The sequence below is a fragment of the Ctenopharyngodon idella genome, chromosome 10 (assembly GCF_019924925.1).
Source record: "Ctenopharyngodon idella isolate HZGC_01 chromosome 10, HZGC01, whole genome shotgun sequence".
Lineage (NCBI taxonomy): Eukaryota > Metazoa > Chordata > Actinopteri > Cypriniformes > Xenocyprididae > Ctenopharyngodon > Ctenopharyngodon idella.
In genome coordinates, this window is record NC_067229.1 from 4726480 (window position 1) to 4748683 (window position 22204).

Below are 22204 nucleotides of genomic sequence, written 5' to 3' on the forward strand. Positions count from 1 at the left end.
AACTCCTGCTGCGGTTCATATTAGATTATTTTCTTCAACTGTGATCAAATGTATCTTGTTCTTTTTGAAATCTTATTTTCAGCGATTGCAAAAGCAAATCATACCCAGCAATTTCTAAAAAAAAAAAATCATTTAAATCATTTTAAATTATTCTGCAGTAATCATAGACAGCTACAAACTTCATGGAAATTCAGTAATAAAAAAAAGTGTTGAATACATTTTATTTTGCTCTACAGCAAACACATTAAAGATCAAATTATTGATTCACATCTGTCTGTTCATATATGTGACTTCATTTTGTTTCGGGGCTCTGCTGCTGTTAAAGGCTACAAACTTAACACAGATTAATCTATGTAAAATCTGTTCTTCAGGTGTGTTTGGATCTGAAACAAATCAAATACAGTCAGTGTCAGTGATGGAGGGAGATTCTGTCACTTTATACATTGATGATACTGAAATACAGAAAGGTGACAATATACTGTGGAAATATGGAGCTGAAAAGCATGTTATAGCTGAAATCAGTAGAAATTATAAATTGTTCTACACATATAATGGTCCTGATGGGAGATTCAGAGACAGACTGAAGCTAGACGATCAAACTGGATCTCTGACCATCACAAACATCACAACTGAACATGCTGGAGTTTATCAACTAGAGATAAGGGGAGTGGATCTGACAACAAAAACATTCAGTGTTTCTGTCTATGGTGAGTAAAGACATCATTCATCCTGTCCTTCTTGTTCAATTAGCTATTTACATATTGAAACGTTAATGTTATGTAATTAATTATGTTATAGTTTGAAATTACAGACAATCATGGCTCATCATCAACACAATGAAGCGAAATTAACATTGTTTAGATTTACCCATATATCTGCTTATTGTTTTTCAGCTTGTCTGCCTGTTCCTGTCATCATCAGCAACTCTTCACAGTGTTCTTCATCATCATCATCAAATTGTTCATTGGTGTGTTCAGCTGTGAATGTGAGTCATGTGACTCTCTCCTGGTACAAAGGAAACAGTTTATTGTCCAGCATCAGTGTGTCTGATCTCAGCATCAGTCTCTCTCTACCTCTGGAGGTGGAATATCAGGATAACAACACCTACAGCTGTGTGCTGAACAATTCATACACCAACCAGACGAGACATCTCAACATTAATCAACTCTGTCACACATGTGCAGGTACGACAGAACTGATATTAGCGTTTATGTATAAATTCACTCACATTAATGACTGTCTCTCTTTCACTCTCCTTCAGTTCCTCCAGTCTCAGTCTCTCTGATAGTGCTGATCTCTGCTGGATCTCTGTTGATTGTTGCTGCAGTCGGGATCTTCTGCATCTGCAGGAAATGTAGAAAAATTGACAGAGGAGGCAAGTGTAACCTACTGCTTTTAGACATGTATTATAACAAATAAGTATTTGAAAATATACATTAAATATTTATAGTCAGTTGATAGCCCTAATTATAATTGAATCAATAATTATTCTCATGATTTATAACACCTTCTAGATCATTTATATGAAAAGAAACCTAAATAAAAATGTGTTTGTACATTTCAATCATAACATAATACATCTATTTATATATAATGAAATCGAGCAGTGCTCTTTTTACTCGTCTTGCACAAAAAAAAAAAAAAAAACACAGATTCTACATTTCTCAAACTGCATCAAAACACTGGAGATGCCAAAAATAGAAATGCAATTCAAAAATAAAAAGCTGGTGCTGAAGTCAAAATATCTATTATTGATTACTTTTGTTGAGCTTCAATTTCACAATGCGGGTTTGATTTATAAATTGTGTAAAGAATGTCTCTCTAAATTTTATGATGAACAGATACTCTGTTTGTAACATTTTGTGTGAAAAAGTTATAGGCCTAATGACAAATTAAATTTGTTAATGCCATTTTTTTTAAAATGGCAATGTTAAATATTTAATAAAATGTGTGCATTTATGCATTCACTTTGAAAGCCATAATAATAATACATATGTTGTGAAGAATCAGATCTAGTTTGTACTGAGTTTTGTTGTTTTAATACATCTATTATTGTTGAAACAGTTCAGGCTGGTGAAGACGAGATCACTTACGCTGAACCAACGTTCTACAAAAGAAACACACAGAAATCGGTAAGATCATTTCTTCCTGTCTCGTGTGTCTCTGTCATTTTTAGCAAATGATAAAAAGTTAAATATACCATATTAAATATATTTAAAAGCCATAAGATCACCATTCAGTGCAAGAAACTCTCATTGCATATTGTATTATTTGGATCACATCAGAGATTTCATTTTTATCAAGTAATTAAGCAACTTTTTTGCATATATAGAAAACATAGCTAGAACAGAAATAGAATAGTAAGTGTTAGTATTAATGGGTCAAGTGTTGATGAAAAAGATGCATCTTCAACCGTTTCTTGAAGCAGCTCATGTTGAGTTAAGCAGGTCATTCCACCAGCTTAAAATAGTCAAGGTAAAGGTCCTTCAAAAAAAGTGAAACTGATTTTGTTCCTCTTTGGGATAGCACCACAAGGCACCATTCACTTGCAGAACACAAGCTTCTGGAGGGCGCATAAGTCTAAAGTAGTGAGTTTAGGTATGGTGGTGCAGAGCCAGTGGTTGTTCTGTAGTCAAACATCCGCGCCTTGAATTTGATGTGAGCGGCAATTGCTTCATGAGGAGTTCATGAGGAGAGGTGTGACATGCGCTCTCTTCGGCTCGTTAAAGACCAGTCTTGCTGCAGCATTCTGGATCAGTTGCAGAGGCTTGACAGTGCATGCTGGAAGACCTGTCAAGAGAGCATTACAATAGTCCAGTCTGGATAGAACAAGAGCTTGGACAAGGTGTTTTGTAGCATGCTCTGATAGGAAGGGCTTGATCTTCCGGGCCATGCTAGCAATGTGGTCTGTGATGTTTAACTGATTGTCAATCACAAATCCAAGATTCCTGGCTGTCCTATGGTTGATAAACCTAGCTGAATGTAATTGCATTGAGGAACACATTTCAACAATTAAAGGGTTAGTTCACCCAAAAATGAAATGTTCTCATGTCATTCCAAACTCGTAAGACTTTCGTTCATCTTTGGAACACAAATTAAGATCATTTTGATGAAATCTGACAGCTTTCTGACCCTCCTTTGACAGTCTACACAACTACCACTTTCAATCCCTAGAAAGGTAGTAAAGACATCATTAAAGGGGACCTGTAATGCCCCTTTCACAAGATGTAATATGTATGTGGTGTCCCCAGAATGAGTCTGTGAAGTTTCAGCTCAATATACCCCACATATAATTTATTATAGCTTGTCAAATTTGCCCCTAATAGGGTGTGAGCAAAAACACAGCTCCTGCTTCCCACCCCTTTCCAGAAGAGGACGGAGCTTTAACAGCACATGCTTCGTTTGCTCAATAACAACAAAGCTGGAGAATCTTAAGCAGCCAAAATGACGATTGTTAGTAACGGTGTTCAGCCTTACATTGTTCAAACCGGAGTTGACACTGATAGAAAGACTCAGGAAGAAGTTACAACTATTAGGACGTTTCTGAACGGTTAGTGGATACATTTATGTAGCTGCTGTGGAGTTGATTCAACTCATCGACTAGCATGTGCCGTCATGTTAATCTTTTATTGACCCTCGTTTGTGAAGCAGTCCAGTGTAAAATGACAGCATGGTAACAACACTCTACTACAACAACTCTTCCTCTTCTCTAAAGCAGCCCAACATGGCCTCACCCCTTTGTTGCATGTTCTCGGGGGTGGGGCTTATGTTGGGCTGCTTTAAAAAGTGATTTCTGTAAAAGAAAAAATCTCCCTTTGCATTGAACTTTGAGCATCATAACTTTGCAGATGTTGTTTATGCTCAAACAGCAACATTACACACTAACTAAAGTTTAAAAATTAAATTATAATTAAGGACCCTTTTAAAATAATCTATGCGACTCCAGTGGTTTAATCATTTTTATGAAGCGATTTTTTTGAAGCGATGTGAGTGCTTTGTTTTTGCAAAAAACAAAACAAAAAAAACAACAACAACAGCAAAACAACAACAACAACAACATAATATACCACTTTATTTACAAAATATTAATCTCCAGTGCACGTTCATGAGAGCATCACGACACATGCATGCTGACTCAAGAGCATGAACACGTGCTGGAGATAAATATTTTGTAAAAAAAAAAAGTGGTTAAACTTGAATTAAAGTTCTGGATAACCACTCTTAACATTTTAGCGAAATATAGAAGATGTTGTTTGATGTAATTTCAAGATGCTTTATAAGTGCTGATAAATGTTATTAGAAAAAAACTATATATCACAACTTCTCAATCAGGATGAACCCAATATTTATTATTATTATTATATCTTGTGTTGTGTTTTTTACAGAAAGCTGCAGACGAGGATCATGTGGATTATGCACCTCTCACAATGAGAAGATGAACAAACTTCAATCTTTAGGGTACAAGACCCAACTGTGTGACCTGTCTAAAGCAAAATAATTTAAGTTGATTTTATCAAATGGTCTCCTAAAACTTCAAAAGAACTTGCCTTATAATACAAGGACATTTAACAGATTATCTAAATCGCATGACCCACATGGAACATTTTCATGTGTGACTCTAAAAGTCTTAAAGGGACCATGTGTGTAAATCTCATGAAAAAAAGTGCAAAAAATAGATGCAAAACACTGGGGTAGAGACCCTGCTGTGGTCTCATTTATTCACATCTATACAGAAATGGGGTTGGACACACAGCTTGGTCTGCTGGACGTTTGTGTTTGATGTCAGTTTGTGAGTGTGTCTGGGGTGAAAAGTGTGTCTGTCAATAGCGTGTGGTTGAAGGTGTTTTTCCATTCCTGCTCACATGAAACCATTTGACTTCTGCTCTATAGAAAACCTGCTTTACAAAGTACTGAACTCATCAATGCTGGTGTTTGACAAAAAGGTCTCAAATCATACAGATATATTACTTTGAAATATGATCATTTGTTTTGTGTGCATATGCATCATGATCTTATATAAATACTCATGCTATAATCATGCAGTTAAACAGTGCTAGTTTCAGCAGTTATTTCCAGCTCCAGCAACACTTCTTCTAAGAACTATTCTTTAAACCTTTTTGATACCTTGATAGGTCATATCCAGTTTTTTTTTTTTTTTTTTTTTTTTTTTTCTGTCAATGTATGGGAGTTATTTTAAGAATAAATGCAATGTATAATTTTATGGTTGCTAATTTCTTTAGTTTTCATCAGTTTTAAGGAGAAACTAACTAAAAGCAGCAATGCTGCAAACAGACTTTTTTTTTCAGTAACATAACACAGCAAAAACTCCAGCGTTAAATGAACTCTCCTGGGAGTATTTGTGAGACCACAGTCAAGAGTGTGAACATGTTAAAATAAGGGGCTGACACCGTTTTCAACTAAAAACGGAAACTTTTTATGCGTTTTGGCCGTTCATTTACACGACAACAGCGTTTTTGTGGCCTGATAACGCAAACTTTTGAGGTTTCAAAGTGGAAGTTTTTGAAAACAATACTGTTATTATTTCCATGTAAACTGCAAAAACGTGAATCTGTGAAAATGGTGACGGCATGCACATGTATTGCGTGTTTAGTCTATCCACCTTATTTTTCAACGCGGACCTAAGGTGTTTTCTGTGATGAGACTTCAGATTTATTAGTCGCTATATGGAAATAATGAGAAGAATATCAAATTGCAGTAAACTGTAAAAAAATAAGGTGGATAGGCATGTGCGAGGCAAGTGCTTTAAAATAATGCGTATATGTGCATGCGCGTAGTCTTTCTTTACAAAGTGACATCGCCTACTACTTGTCTGTAGTAGGCGTCTTACAGCGTTTTTAGTGGTTTGCGCGGATCTGTGTGAACAGGGATAGTTTTGATAACGTTGTCATCTGTACAAAGAAAAAACTTTTACATTTTTACTACATCGTTGTCGTGTAAACGTACCCTAAGAGTGTTAAATGAACACTGAAAAGTGTTAAATGAACACTGAAGCAGTGTTACAATTAATGAGATAATTTAGTGATGTTGACCATTATTGAGGATACCTGAAGTTAACAAGAAGAATCACCAAAGGAGAAAATCACAATTTTAAGTCACCATCATGGAGATCAGGGTTTGCTTTAGTTGAGCTCTTGACCCTTGACTTTTTAATATTAGATTTTGTTTGGGCTGTTGTAATTGAGTTGTAACATCTAGACAAGCAAAGAGAAAAGATGATCAGGTGGTGTTGGTTATGTTTTCACATAATCATTATTTGATCTGAATCACCAGGTTTTGACCCCAAATGACTTTTGCTAAAATTAAAGGCATAGTATGTAGAATTATCACCGCTAGAGGTCGCCTATTCAAAACAAAGGCGTAGCTTGATGATGCCGAGATTGAGCGCGGAATCTTGGGAGCTGTTGTCTTCACCTCACAGCCGGTAGAAAAGAATCGGGAAGGGACTCGGGCAGAAATCATGTTCATGGATGAGATTATTAACGTTACTGTAGTATGAAGCAGAGGTCAAGCGTATGAGGTAAAGCAGCGCTCTTTTATCATATTAGATACACTTAAGTGAGTTGCTGCGGAGCGAATGCTGTGAGACACTGTTGCACACTGCAGTAAGCTAGACCAATTTTAGAATATCATATTAATGCTGGGTGGCTTGCTGATAAATGGCATGCAATTAATTTAAAAAAGTTTTATATGATGGAGAAAATGCTGTATTACTGTTACTAAAAATAAAGCTACATCTGATTATGCTATGTTAGCTACTTCACAAAATAGTGTTTTTCTCTGAGGCATGGTAAAACATGGTACTCTCAGTAAATCAAGAAAATTAGATTTAAACAATAAGACTAAACATGTTGAGCTACATAACAACAAAAGGATTTCTGTCACAATGCATATTGATCATCATGCTCAGCTAGTAGTTGCTGTGTGTGTAAACCTCACTCCTCTGATCTCAAGAGATGCTCTAGCGACTGACGCTAGAGGTTGCAGCCTTTAGCTTCCTTGATAGAGCTTCCGACTCCCACACCAGAGACCCAGGTTTGAGGCCTGCGCATCGCGGGGCGAGTAGGACCTCGGTAGAGGGGTTACACTCACACACAGAATCCATTTGTTTTATTTGCTTATTTGTTATTGTTGTTCAGTTCATTGCATTTTGATGTTCATGTCGTGTATTTGTATTCAATATGTAATAATAATAACTGTTCATTTCTGTTCATTTTTGTTCTGTTACAGTTAGCAACTGAAGTGTAGATTAAATTTGTAGAATTATACAACAGATGATTGAAATAAATGATAAATTCTACAGACTCCAACTTTTCTCTTTGTAACATAATGTAACATTATTGAAAAACTGATTTTTTGTTCAGTACAAAAATAGTTAAACTTTGACTAAAAGTAATTTTTATTGTTGTAATTGTGATTCCATAATATTTAGGTATGAATCCAACTGGAAAAACTTGTGTCTTTCAGTTAGTCAAATAGCACATAGCAAATAGTGGAGATCTGCAGCCATCTACTGGATAAAGTGATAATTTTTTACTTTTAAAACTGCATTTTCCAAAAGATGGGCAAAAATTTTACACTAAACCATGTCAAATTATCCATGTTATCCCCATGAATTAATGTTACAAATGTGGGTCATTTATAAAGTGAATTTTACATGAAAAGCTGTTTTTGTTTAAAAACCTATTTAAATTTTTTTTTTTATTTATTTATATAATTCATAAATCCTCCAAAATCTTCACAAATGTGGAGGAAAAATATTAATAAACAGAGTAAAATTACATTTGTTTAAAAAAAACAAACAAACAATTATTTTGTTACAAAATTACATTTTGTTGCCTGGAGACTCCAAAGAGCCCGAGTGTACCCCCCAAACGAAGACTGCATCAGGGCTAGAGAGGAAGTCAGACTGTGAGATTCATAAAGACAGGAAGAAGCTCTTCACCTACAAACTACCCACAGATGAAACAAACGGCCACTCTCACGCATAAGCTGTTTGTCCACCCAACAGATCAAACCTTGTTTTAAAATAAAAACCAACCACAGCAGGTTTCAGTATGACTCAGAAGACGAGCTGCTCATGCCTCACTTTAGTAAGACTAGCAATGTCAGATGGTTCACAGTTTTAACATTTTTGCCATTCACAACCATTTAAATGATTATAAAACCCTTCTAAAATCCATAAGCTTATTTACAATTAAATTTAGGTTGACTAATTCAATACTCACAATTTTCCACTCTTCTACTTACTACATATTTAACACAGTGAGTAGTTCCTTTTAAAAAACATTTGTTAATGGATTAAAATAAAAATGTTTTCCACAATTATGAGCAGTTAAGGTCTTAATAAGAGCCAGATGTAGGTTATATAATACACATTCAGCCAGAGAGTGAGATGGAGTGTGTGTGTGTGTGTGTGTGTGTGTGTGTGTGTGTGTGTGTGTGTGTGTGTGTGTGTGTGTGTGTGTGTGTGTGTGTGTGTGTGTGTGTGAGTGAGAGAGAGAGAGAGAGAGGGGTAGGTGGGTCAACTGTTGTGGGAGGATTCAAACAGATCAGATGAACTTGAGTGTCTTTCAGAGTAAAGTCTTTTTGGGTCAGACTCTTCGCTAAACAAAATGTTTCACGTGTTTGTTTTGTTCTGTTTGTGCTGCTGGACTAGTAAGTTATAAAAGCATTTTAATTTCTTTCCACTTCACTGATATAATAATAATAATAATAATAATAATAATAATAATGTTGATTTGGTTCAGATTTGTTACAGGATTTGCATTTCATGTTTCCCAGATCAAATAAAACAGATATTTGTTGTGAGACTTGGCATTTAAAGCAAAATAAATGTGAAGTTACAGGCAGATAACACCTTAAAGATTAAATTACTGGTTCATGCAATCTGTAAATTGATGTCACAGCATTTTATTTTGCATTTGGGATGTTCAATTCACAGTTCACTTTTCAGTTCAGATTTCACTTCAGATATGTGAAATCTCTTTCTGTCTGTTCATCAGGTGTGTTTGGTGATTCAGTGTCAGTGATGGAGGGAGATTCTGTCACTCTAAACTCTGATCTTACTGAAATATGTGAAGACGACGACATACTGTGGAAATATGGAGCTGAAAACTCTCTGATAGCTAAAATCAATAAAGAGAAACAAATCTTCCCTGATAAGAGATTCAGAGACAGACTGAGCTGGACGATCAAACTGGATCTCTGACCATCACAAACATCAGGACTGAACACACTGGACACTATGAACTAGAGATAAATGGACCCAGGTGGTCATCAAAAACATTCAGTGTTTCTGTCTATGGTGAGTAGAGATCATTTTCAAAAAATCTTGTTGTATTAAAGAAATACTCATTGACCGTCAACACACTAAACACTCATTAGAACACTACACAAAATATAAGATTGCTGTAGATTTACCCATATTTCTGTTTCTTTCTTTTCTAGCTCGTCTGCCCATTCCTGTCATTATCAGAGATTATTCACAAAACCTTTCATCGCCATCAAGCCAGAACTGTTCATTGTTGTGTTCATCTGTGAATGTGAGTGATGTGACTCTCTCCTGGTACAAAGGAAACAGTTTATTGTCCAGCATCAGTGTGTCTGATCTCAGCTTCAGTCTCTCTCTACCTCTGGAGGTGGAATATCAGGATAACAACACCTACAGCTGTGTGCTGAACAATCCCATCAGCAACCAAATCAAACATCTCAACATCACTCAAGTCTGCCAGATTCACTCAGGTACGAAAGTGGTGATAGTAGCGATTATTTTTATCTGTTTTTGACACTAAAATAAATCATCACTGAGATCTCACTCTTGTTCGAGGTCAGATTGACAGACTCATTTTTGTGCATTACAGATCGGCGTCTATCTTTATTTAACATAGTGCTGATTTCTGCTACTGCTGGATCTCTAGTGATTGTAGCTGTGGTTGGGATCTGCTGCATCTGCAGGAAATGTAGAAAATCAGGTCAGGAATTCGATAATAAACAAATAATGCAACCTTTGTTCTTTTAACACCTGTGATTTATTGTTAATGCAGTTCAGACAGAGGAAGACAGAACTCATTCAGCGCTGTGTAAACCAACAACACGACAAAAGGTGAGAAGCTGCAAGAAGTTGCAGTCAGTGTGACTGAAGTTTGTAGCATCAGACGTTTGTGGTTTATCGGCTGAACCGTTATTATCATTACCTCCACTATATACAGAGCAGATCAAAATAATATAGTTAAAGCTGGCGATTATTGATATTTTGTTTATTGTGCATACATGTGAATGTCTTAAGATAACATTAGGATAAAAGTAATTAATATGACCACCGAAGCACTAGAAAAATAATAAATTATTAATGCATACTGTAAATGTATCCTGTGTTATGGGAGCAATACCCCTTCCCTCTGAACCCCTCCCAATCCCCCCTTGGGATATATATATATATATAGATTTTTTTTTTTTTTTCTGTAGAGAGACCAACATAAATAGTGATAAAAGCCAAAATATAAATGTATATTTAAAAGGCGTATATTTACTGAGCAATCCACTGTTTTGTAGAGGATGGTCAAAATGACAATTTCACCTGAGATTTGGAGCCAAATTACAGGGGGATAAAAATGACTTTAGATAGACAGCAGCATCATTATTTTATTTTTTCATACAGAGGCAGTCTGTTAGTAAAATCTGTTGATTTTAGCAATCATTGTTGCATTATATGCCAACGGTGACAGTTTAAAAATGTGAAAAAAAATGTCTCAAGTTTGCATGCCTGTAACTCAAGAAGTTTTAAAGATATCTCAATATCCTTTTAGATTCTGGTTCTCAGCAAACTTTCCTTTTTGTATCTGCATTTTAAAGGTGCTCAATGGTTCAATCCCAGAGATATAGATCTTAATCAGTCTAATGACTGCTAATTGACATAGGTGCAACATTACTTACAGTCAAAAATATTTGAGTACACAGTTCTGCTACATTGCTAATAATAGTTTCACAAGTTCACACTTACAAATGATCAAATAAAAGCCTAAAATATGCATATTTGGCATGCTGTCCGAGGGGAGGGCTCCGAGCTCGGAATTTGGCCAAACCCAGAGTACTCTCCCTGTACCTCTAGCTGGGAATAGGAAAAAGCCGAGCGTGAGGAGATGGGATGGTGGAGGGATGCAAAAAACTGCCGAGGATCATAGATGAGTTGGCTATTAATAAATGTATATAGGCCTCCTCTCAAGCTGATTGGGTAGATCGTTTGAACATGCTCCTCTCAAACTTTGTTCATAAAACATAATTTAAAGTATTCAGTCCTGAAACAAATAAATTATTTAACAGAAACTATAATAAGGGGTCATTGTAAAGGTTGGACTGAGTGAATTTGAAGCAAATTTTTTATTTATTTATTTATTTTCTATGTTGTTCCTAATAGAGTTTGTGTTTCCTTGCAGAAATCAAAGATGGAGGCTGTGTACGAAAATGTCCCCAAAAAGCGATAATCAAATTACGTCTCTATTCAGGTTTATTCTCTGACAGGATGTCATTTTTATATATATATTTTATTATATGTCATACATAATTGACACTGTATCATGTAGTTCTGTATAGTTTCATAGTGTTTTGGTTGTGGCCTCCAGGACATACAATGTCATCCTGTCTTGTCATCTCATCAGCTACGCCTGGGTTTTCAGATCTCCTGGCTCCACTGTTGGTTGTTTGAACTATTGGCTCCTCCCTTGCTCCTCCCACCATTGTTTCCGCCATGGGCCTTCGTACTAACTGTGATTTCCTCCTGACACCAAACTGCCTTTGAAACTGCCCTTTGTATTATTTAAAGCTGCTGTATTATTTGAAGGGGTACCTTTCTCTCGTCATCCTTTGTGGACTAATTTGTCACACATCTATTGCAATATATTGCAGTGTATTACCTTTATTCAACTGCAAAGTCCCCAAAGGAAGCTTTGTGCACAACTGTTTTCTCTAAAGTTCTCAGTTTCTTCATATTCATCTCCTTCTTCCCTTCCTTCTTAAAAATGACCCTTCCTCGTATTTCAGACATATTTTTAAAAGAAATTTCAGTTATGTCAAATAAAAATGTTTGGATCCGAAGCAGGGTACATTCAGAGAATAAGTTACTATGGCTGTTTACATACCCTGAGAGTTATCCAGTTTTTGGAAACAAACATTTAAGTTTTACCTATCTGTAACCTTACCAGGGTTATACTGTATGTTGCATAACCTGCTTTCTGCTTAGTCCCATACTTGTTTCCCTAAATGAACCGCACAAAAGTTTTTGATGTTAAGAACCATATAAGAGCTGGACCAAATCATGCAAAAAAAGATTTATTACTTAATATGATTAAATAACAATGAATCAAGTTTTGGATTTGAAATCATAATTTCTAGTGAACAGAATATGAAAATGTTATATTAGAGTGCATTAATAAGTGTATATTCCCACAGGTCAGAATACATTTTTGCTCTTAACTACTGATTTTCAACTATGATATAATGCTTACTATATAGGCATTTCATATTTATTTGCATGCATTAACAATTAAACATATTTTGTTATTTTCACTTGTTTGCACACTTGAATTATCAGTAATAGTTATCAGTGTAGGACAAGTTTTGGTAATAAAAGAAAAGTTTTCTTACTTGCAGATACATATTGTCTTCAGAGTCTTCCTTATTAACTAATGCTGGCAACTTGACAATTCATAATAATTCATAATGAAGCTCTGTCTGTGTGTCTAGTACAGGGGTCTCCAAACTCGGTCCTGGAGGGCCACTGTCCAGCAGAGTTTAGCTCCAACCCGTACAGTGGCCCTCCAGGACAGTTTGGAGACCTCTGGTCTAGTACATACTCCCTATATATTTTGAGAAAATGGAGTACATAAAATTGCAAAATGAATTACTTCCAGAATTTAAGTACATTAAGTACAACTACTCAAGTAAAATTGAAAAGGAGTACTATTTTATTAGGGTATCTGTACTTTTTTTTGTACTTCATCCACCACTGCCCACTTCGAACCTCGATGCATTCCAGTGAATCACACCACAAGATGGCGTCATGAGCTGTCAGAAAAATCAGAGTCTCATACTTCTGCCAAGTTTACAGTTTTTTAAAAGAAATTTGGTGTTTGTAGCTATAAAGCAAATCCTCCTTCAAATGTGGAATTGATTATGGGCACTATTAGCCATCAGAATGTCCACGTCGAATTTTTACTGGAAAGGGAGGATGCTCATTTCAATGTACCTCCTCTTCAGAGGTTCTCCCCTCTGTGCCCTTTTTTTGGTTTGGGCCACTGACCCTTGAAATGTCTGTGCACATCAGTGCTGGACAGTATGCAAATTGGGAAGCACCAATTGACTGTGTCCCTGGGATAACAAAACCATTACTGGGATACTGAGAACCAAAAATGGTTCTTCTATGGCATAAATAAATAAATGATAATAAATAGCCCATACAAAGGGCTGGGAAATTAATTTATTGCTATTGCACATTTTTATTCAAAATATTGAATATGTTTTAAAATTGACAGTTTGACACTCCCATTTTGACTGTCTGTGGTCCAGTGATGAGGTGTCATCCCTTCTTTCACTGTGGGGTGATGCATCGATGCAGACTGGCAGAGTTGCTACACCTACACATTTGTTGCATCTCAAATGCACCTCCCATGCTGGTGACAAGGCAGGTCGGACAAGAGGGGTTACACATTGTCAGAATGTATTAGTGAAGAATGTATTAGTGATATCCTGGGGTCACTTCTGGTTTTACAGGCTTGGAACTTTTATGCCTTGATCGCCATGGACTACTTCACTAATACCCCTTTTCCACCAGCATGAACCGGGTGCTAGAGCCAGTGCTATTCACACGGCACAGACCAATCGGTGCACAACACCAAAGCACCGCAAGAGCGATCCAAAAGCACAAGGAGGTGTATGCTCTCCAAATGCTCTCGCGGCACCCTGATGGCACACACCGATCGGTCTGCCCAGCACCGATACCTCTCAAACAAGTCCATCAACAATGGCGGACGCTGCGTTACTATTGATGCTCATGGCTTTGCGAACCTACACCGCATTCCAAACACGGCGAATCCAACACCTAATTTGTATAGATGGAGATTACAATTGAGCTGCTATTAGCTTGATTAGCTGCTATTTCAAAAATGGCGGTCACAAGTTTTTGTTCATCTGGTTCAGAGCTGGTGCTTTGGGTTAGGGCTGGGCGATATGGCCAAAAAAAAACACATCTCAGGTTTTTTTGGCTGAATGTTGATATACGGTATATATCTCGATCTTTTCTTCATTTTTATATTTGTATTTAGAAAAAAAAAACTATATTTATTTTTTTTTTAAATCTTATTTCACATCCTGCTTCATGTTGTTCCACAAACTATGTTCATATTGAAGGCTATTAAAACATATAGTAAATGTAACATGTAATCAATGCTATATATGTGCAAAATAAAAAATCAAAACATTTATTATCAAAATAAAACATGAACATAAACCACAACACCAAAACAAGACATGACAGAATCCCCACTCCCCCCCAAGGGTGGTTCTTGACGCCCAGCATAAATCAAAACAAGACATAGTCCCGGAGGGAGGTAGAGCAGAGGCAGTCTTGGGGGAGGGATAGAGGGCCAGGCCCGTGCAGGGGGACAGGACCTGGACCATGGCATGGCAATGGTGGGCCTGGGTCATGGAGCAGAGGTAGACCTGGACCATGGAGCATGGGTGGACCTAGACCGTGGAGCATGGGCAGACCTGGACCATGGAGCATGGGTGGACCTGGGCCTGTGGAGCATGGGCGGACATGGGCCATGGAGCATGGGTGGACCAGGGCCATGGAGCAATGACAAACTTGGGCAGTGAAGCAGAGGGTCCTGGTGCAATGGAGGACCTGGGCCGTGGTACAGTGGTGGACCAAGCTCTGCAGCCTCTGGAGCTTGATACCTATAGGCCCTCCCCAAAATAAAAACTCCGGCGGAACTTGGACAGACATGATGTGAGGGGGCTCTTGGGTGAGGCAACCATAATGACTGGAGACTCTGGCATGGCAGGCATGATGTAAAGAGGCTCAGGCATGGAAGCCATGACAGCTGAATGCTCCGGCGTGAAAGCCATGATGTAAAGAGGCTCAGGCAAGGAAGCCATGACAGCTAAATGCTCAGGCGCGACAGCCATGATGGCTGGAGACTCTGGCATGGCGGCCATGACAGTTGGAGGCTCTAGCATAGCGGGCATGATGGCTGGAGTCTCCGGTGCGGCGGCCATGACAGCTGGAGGCTGTCTTGGCTGATGACTCAGGCATGGCGGCCAACTTGGCTGATGACTCCGGCGTGGTGGCCATCTTGGCTGATGACTCCGGCGTGGCAGCTATGAAATGAAGAGGCTCTGGTTTGGTGTTCATGTCGTGAAGAGACTCTGGCTTGGCTGCCATGATTTGAAGAGACTCTTAAATGGCAGCCATGTCGTGAAGAGGCTCTGGCTTGGCGACCATGACATGAAGAGACTCTGGCTTGGCGGCCATGTCGTGAAGAGTCTCTGGTGTGGTAGCCATCTTGTCTGAAGACACAGGCATAGCGGCCATCTTGTATAAAGACACAGGCGTAGTGGCCATCTTGTCTAAAGACACAGGCGAAGCGGCTATCTTGTCATGCTTGCATAGCAGGCATGACGTGAACAGTCTATGGCTTGGCAGGTGTGACATGAAGAAACTCAGTCTTGGCAGACATGACCTGAACAGTCTTTGGCTTACCAGGCATGAAGAAACTCTGGCTTGGCTTGACTTGACGACTTGAAACATGAATATAGCCCTCATGTTTCATTGTTCTCTTGTCTAGCTTTGTTCCCTGCAACCACAGCTGGTAAGTGCTATGTTAATGTTTGTTTGTTTGGTATTTTGTTTATATTTGGATTCATGTTGGTAATGTAAATAAACTGCACAGTGGACATTCATTACACTATCATAAAAATACACTTACTTGTAGGTTTAAAATTCTACGTATGGCACTTTAATTGTTCAAAAACAAATACTTTAGCTAAATGTATATTTAAGTCAGAATTGTGGTGCTTTTATTTTAATTTGCTCCATCTGTTTTGCGCGCATACCAATATAAATGGTATTGCCTCATTTCATATTGTATATAAAAATATATCAATATATCATACAAACACGATATACCGTCCTGCCCTACTTCGGGTGTCGAAAGACAAAGAACTGATTTGAAACTAGGCTCTGGTTCTGAACCAGCACTCAAACTGACTTGGTGGAAAAGGGGTATAAGTGGACATAGACATATACAGTACCCGATCAGACTGGTGGAAGAAATGTTCTGCTAATTCAGGACACTATAGAAAATCCCTAGCATTATTTTAATAATAACATGAGCTAAACAGAATAAAGAAAGTGATCAGCATGATTGATATTCAAAATAGTAAGCAAGTTCTAGTTTATATATCTGCAATCTTAGTTTCAGTTTCCCTTTTTGAATGATGAATATAGATGAATAAATCAGCAGATACAGACAGATATCTCATTTACACGCAAGCACAGAACGCACATGCTAGTTGACAGTTAGCTGTAGTCATTTCAATGTGTTCAAGCACAGCTTTTTTTGCCCTGGTTCAAGTTCTTGTGGTGGGTGGCTACAAGATGGACTGCACTTGTGTGAGGAAACCAGGGACTGCAGGGGAGCAAACAGACAGTTGTGTATGTGTATGTATACTGCTGTCTACATAAAGGATTGCCTTCAAGGACAATGAAGTTAAGTACGTATGTAAGAAGTGGGATTCAGTGTCTGCAGCAATGACAGTGACGTTTCTCATGCGAATAGAAGGATTTTTTGGACTTTGCAAATTAAGAGGGAGCCCTTAAAATGGCTGACCCCCTAATCAGTGTCCTGACTACTGATCTAAGGAGGAGATGCAACCATTATCATATGTTGCAATACAACATCTGTATTGAAATCCATTCCATGTTGCGACTGTTGTTGTTTTTTGGCAGAGGCCTACCAACACGACATCATTGGCACAGAAACTAATGCAGATATTCTGGACACTAAAGTGTGAGACACATAAAATGGATTCTGCAATACACAGTGTGGACAGGCAATCACTTAGATCAGATTCCAATCAGATATACAAATAATCAAATTTGGATTGACAGTGTGAACATGGTCCCACTGATGTCAACAACAGGTCCCAGTGAGAACCTACTAAACCTTGAAAAATATGTATTTATTGTCTTATAGTTGTGACATAAAAGACATCAATAAGTGAGCAGAATGAAAGGTTGGACACCACAGAGTTTTTTTGTTTGTTTTTTTGCACCGTGGGTGGAAATTTCACACAGCCCCTTACTGAGACTTTGCCAATAGCTCTCATTTTACACCTACATATTCAGTTAATTTATAATAAAATGTGAAATAGTATCAATTGAGTGAAATATGATCATTGTGTTTCTATTATTTCTCTTATAACTCCCTCTCTGTCAACAACACTTTCTCATCATGGTTCAATGTTTCTATAGATTTAAGTGTCTAAGTTGTGCATAAAAGCAGGAAGAAGCCCTTCACCTACAAGTTTCATGCTCTAAATACCAGTTCTCTCGTGCACAAGCTGCTTCTTGTCCACCAAACAGATCAAACCATGTTTTTTGAAGAAAACAGACCACAGCAGCTTTCAGTTTGACTCAGATGATGAACCTCAAAAAGACATGAGATGCAGACATTTTTAGCTTTGTACTTTGGATTTTCCATATACAAGAGTTGAATAAACTGAATATATACAAATATTTTTAAATCACTAGAGTTACATTTTAACACAATATTCTTACTTTTATGTGTTTAACCCAGTCAGACAACTATAGCTGAAAAAAAAAGTTAACCGATAAACATGAATAATGTCTTCCACCATTATGAACACTTCATATGAATTTTCATATATATATATATATATATATATATATATATATATATATATATATATATATATATATACATATATTCATAACACATTCAGAGCATGTGAACTAAGAGCGCCAAAATGTGTGGTGGGAGGATTCACACACAAAGACTGACAGCTTGATAGTTTTCAGCCGACAGTCTGATTAGACTTTTCACTGAGCCATTTAAGAAAATGTTTCACGGTTTTGTTTTGTTCTGTTTGTGCTGCTGGATTCTGATGGGTAAGTTATAAAATCATTATAAAAGCATTTTTACTGTGTAATTTCTTTCAGTTTCAGGGCAATAAAGCACATCACATTCTGCTGTTATATGTACCATATTCAGATTAATTGATATCATGAGATTTACTTAATTTGAATTCATGTCTCTGTCTTAATTGTAGTTGTAAATGGACATGCATGGCTTTTATTGTGACAGTAAATTTCTCCTGCTCAGAAAGCCAAAAACTCCACTGTAACACTTTCAAATCCCAGTTGTCTTTTGTTATTTTAAATATCTTAATTTCAAAACTAATCCAACAATTTCTCAAAAAATATTTTTTAAATACTCCTGTATCATCATAACTACAAATGTCAAGAAACTTCAGTGGACAAAAGTTTGAGAACCCTACATAAGATCCAGTCAGCCTGTTTATCTATTGATCTCAGTGATTCTTTATTTAAAAAATCTGTTGAAATTGTATAAATTATGTGATATTTTTTACTAGAAAATTTTAAAAGATATATAAATATCAAATTATTGGTTCATCCTTGTCTGTCTTTTCGTTTCATACTTTTCAATTTGCTTTTGTGTCTTTGCTGCTGCTCTGGATGTTTTTCAGGTTATTTTTAAACAACTAAATCTACTGCTATTTTCAGGCTTTAGAAACCATTAGAAGCTTTAATATGTTCTTGTATGTTCTTCAGGTGTTCTTAGGGCAGAGACAATTGAAAAAAAGTCAGTGATGGAGGGAGATTCCGTGCTTCTACACTCTAATATTACCGTATTACATGAAAATAACATCATTTTGTGGACATTTGGAGCTGAAAACTACTGGATAGCTAAATCTATAAGAAATAAAGAAATCTTTTCTGCTTTTAATGGTACTGATGGGAGATTCAGAGACAGACTGAAGCTGGATCATCAAACTGGATCTCTGACCATCACAAACATCACAACTGAACATGCTGGAGTTTATCAACTAGAGATAAGGGGAGCGAAACATTCGCTGCGAACATTCAATGTTTCTGTCTATGGTGAGTAGAGATTATCAGTCCTGTCTTTTATATATTCTTATTTTATGAACATCCACATATATATTCCACATATATTTTATTAACTATTTACATGTGAAATTTTTTATATTTTAAGATTATAGACACACTCATTTATCCATATTCCTCTTATTCACTTATATTTTTCAGCTTGTCTGTCTGTTCCAGTCATCTTCAGTAACTCTTCACAATGTTCTTCATCATCATCAAATTGTTCATTTGTGTGTTCAGCTGTGAATGTGAGTCATGTGACTCTCTCCTGGTACAAAGGAAACAGTTTATTGTCCAGCATCAGTGTGTCTGATCTCAGCATCAGTCTCTCTCTACCTCTGGAGGTGGAATATCAGGATAAAAACACCTACAGCTGTGTGCTGAACAATCCCATCAGCAACCAGACTCAACATCTGGACATCACTCAACTCTGTCACACCTCATGTTCAGGTGCGTCAGTGCTGATATTAGTTTTTATTTACTCACCTGACCTCTGTGTTTTGTTGTAGATCAGACTGGCATATTTTTATCCTTACAGAACCAGACCCTAACTCTACTTTACAACAAGATTCACCCCTAAAAGTGCTGATTTCTGCTGCTGCTGGATCTCTGTTGATTGTTGCAGTCATTGGGATCTTCTGCATCTGCAGGAAATGTAAAAAAACTGATCAAGAAGGCAAGTGTTACCTATTGCTTTTTTATAATACTGCTGTATTATAAAATATACTCCAAACATTTTATAAGTATCTTATGAGTTTAAAGATTCAGACCTCAGCTGCTCAAATGAACATTTCTGTGAATGATAATGTTTCATCTGTTGAGCTTCAATGTAAATTATGAGTTAAGAATATTGTCCTAAATATAAATATAAAGCATACTCTGCTAAGGGCTTTTTATGTATGCGTCAAACCATTATAATGTCAAATTCATAAATGCTATTTAAAAAAATTGCAGTATGTTCTGGGTTTGAGTTTTACTTGAGTTGTTATTGTGTTAGTTTTTCACTGTTTCCAGTTCAGTCAGTGTGCCGAACTCAAGCCCTGTTGTAAAGATTGATGTATATGAAAAGATTACCACCATGCCTGTTTCTTTACCCAACACCATGTGGTTTATTATGCTCACACCGTGCCTCCCGCTCTCACTTCCACTGCCTGTCGTATATTGTCCAAGAAGGCCATTTTTAAATGCACTTTCTGTCCCATACTGGGCAATGTTCACACCATGAATGTTCACGAGCTGCATAGAGAACACCTGGTACTTTAGCTTCACCTCAGCCACTCTTCCCCAAGGCTCTGCCTTGGCCCCCAGGACCTTTGGTGTCACCAGGGGCCTCATTTATAAAATGTTGCGTAGAAACATTTGATCTTACGATCATTTCTCAGATGTGCATATGTGTGATTCATAGAATGAACGTACACACAGAAAACGAGTGTACACCTCTCTTTTAGATGTGAAATCTGTAAATCGCAAATGATCTTGAACTTGCGTGCAGCTGAATGGTTTCAGTTCTAATTAATGTCACAACTAATTAATTAATGTCATTAATTAATTACAACTAATTAATGTCATTTACATATAAAAGATCACCAGTCATCATCCAAATCTTTTAATTTAGAATGCGAGCTGCAAGAATAGCTTAGATTTCCAAAAACCTGCAGTAATCTGACCAGGAATAGTGCGTACGTTTGCTCAGACCCTGACGTGGCACTAAGCCCTTTTCCACGTCAAAGACCGTTTTTTATAAAGCGTTGGCGTGGATTTAAGGCGTACGCACACTCTAAGATCAAATCTGTGCGTACGCACACTTTATAAATGAGGCCCCTGGTCTCTTCAGTTCTTACTGGGTCTCCACCTCTACCACCTTTACCTCTGTCCGTGCCCCTGGAGTCAATTGGACTCTACACCAGGGATTCACCATGGCTACTCTCTCCATTGGCTCTACTGTGGACCTTCATCCAAGGAGCATAGTTTAAGGTCATTTCCTGGATCCTCCCTCTTCCTGGATCTGCCATCTCTCTGCCCTCCTCCTAAGCATTTTTAATATTTCAGTGGTTGTTCTGTACAACATGTGCATAAGCAATGCTTCTATTGTGTGTTTCTGCTACTTCTTCAGCTGTGTTTTGATCCAGAGATTCTGTACTCTTTCAGAAGATGCGTAATAGCGCCCCCTACCATATAATAGTGACAACATAGATTACTGTGAAATTCTGTCAATAGAAGGGAAGCGCTGTAATTATCAGTGGTGGGGAAAGAGTTATAGGTTGTGATTAACTGATCTCTTTGAGATTAAAACAATAAAACTCAATCTATTATTATGTATCTTTAAACAGTTCAGACTTGTAATGAAGAAATAACTTACGCCGAGACAATGTTCTACAAAAGAAATTCACAAAAATTGGTAAGTTTAATCTCTGCATTTAGTCTGTGTATTTTTTTTAGCACTCAGATTTTGATGTGCGCTTTTGTCTTTGTCTGTATACCGATCAGTCGCACCACTGCATCATATCAGATATTTATAAAAGCCATAACTATCACATTATTAGTGAAAACTTCACTAGCAATATGTTTAAATAACTGTAAAAAAGTCTTTAGTCAGTAAACATGATTAAAACATAAGTAAACAAAAGAAAACATTTCCACACAAATTAATTCAACAAGACTAGAACAACACCAAGTGTGTTGTCATCGCTAGCAATGACAGTCAAACCTGCTGTGTAACACCATGGTGGCATTTACACTGTCCATCTTTGCTGTTACAGCAAAATCACCTAACAGATCTGATTTTTCTGTAAACATTGCATCACTATTATTATTTCACACTGAATCTCAGTCAATCTTCTGAATGCATTTTTAACATTTAAAATAATATGACTTATGTGATTTTTTACAGGAAGTTGAAGAGGAGGCTCATGTTGTGTATGCACCTGTTGTAAAGAGATGATGATCAAACTTAAGTCTTTTTCTAAGTCCCAAATA

At 37.1% G+C, this 22204-nt stretch overlaps 3 protein-coding genes and 2 long non-coding RNA genes across 5 annotated transcripts in view; 4 read left to right on the forward strand and 1 right to left on the reverse strand.

Annotated features, from left to right (window-relative positions):
* Positions 1 to 22204, forward strand: part of LOC127519796 (SLAM family member 9-like) — a 139393-nt gene that overhangs the window by 13079 nt on the left and 104110 nt on the right. The window lies entirely within an intron of this gene.
* LOC127519786 (carcinoembryonic antigen-related cell adhesion molecule 1-like) overlaps positions 1 to 22204 on the reverse strand; it is a 265873-nt gene that overhangs the window by 12309 nt on the left and 231360 nt on the right. The window lies entirely within an intron of this gene.
* Positions 380 to 7456, forward strand: LOC127520172 (transmembrane and immunoglobulin domain-containing protein 1-like). Its single transcript, XM_051908070.1, has 5 exons — positions 380 to 707; positions 894 to 1184; positions 1262 to 1354; positions 2065 to 2132; positions 7451 to 7456. The coding sequence occupies exons 1-5, from the start codon at positions 416 to 418 to the stop codon at positions 7454 to 7456; spliced, it is 750 nt and encodes a 249-aa protein (XP_051764030.1). The 5' UTR covers positions 380 to 415.
* LOC127519904 (uncharacterized) lies at positions 8580 to 12456 on the forward strand. Its single transcript, XR_007931956.1, has 6 exons — positions 8580 to 8676; positions 9024 to 9325; positions 9469 to 9762; positions 9882 to 9992; positions 10065 to 10123; positions 11454 to 12456. It is a non-coding gene; the product is annotated as an uncharacterized LOC127519904 (long non-coding RNA).
* LOC127519919 (uncharacterized) lies at positions 18935 to 19904 on the forward strand. The gene is made up of 3 exons (XR_007931973.1): positions 18935 to 19219; positions 19388 to 19678; positions 19767 to 19904. It is a non-coding gene; the product is annotated as an uncharacterized LOC127519919 (long non-coding RNA).

Coding starts and splice junctions, on each gene's coding strand:
- LOC127520172 (XM_051908070.1), top strand. CDS start 416: ATGGAGGGAGATTCTGTCACTTTATACATTGATGATACTGAAATACAG. Junction 708..893: donor ATTCAGTGTTTCTGTCTATG/GTGAGTAAAGAC, acceptor ATTGTTTTTCAG/CTTGTCTGCCTGTTCCTGTC. Junction 1,185..1,261: donor ACTCTGTCACACATGTGCAG/GTACGACAGAAC, acceptor ACTCTCCTTCAG/TTCCTCCAGTCTCAGTCTCT.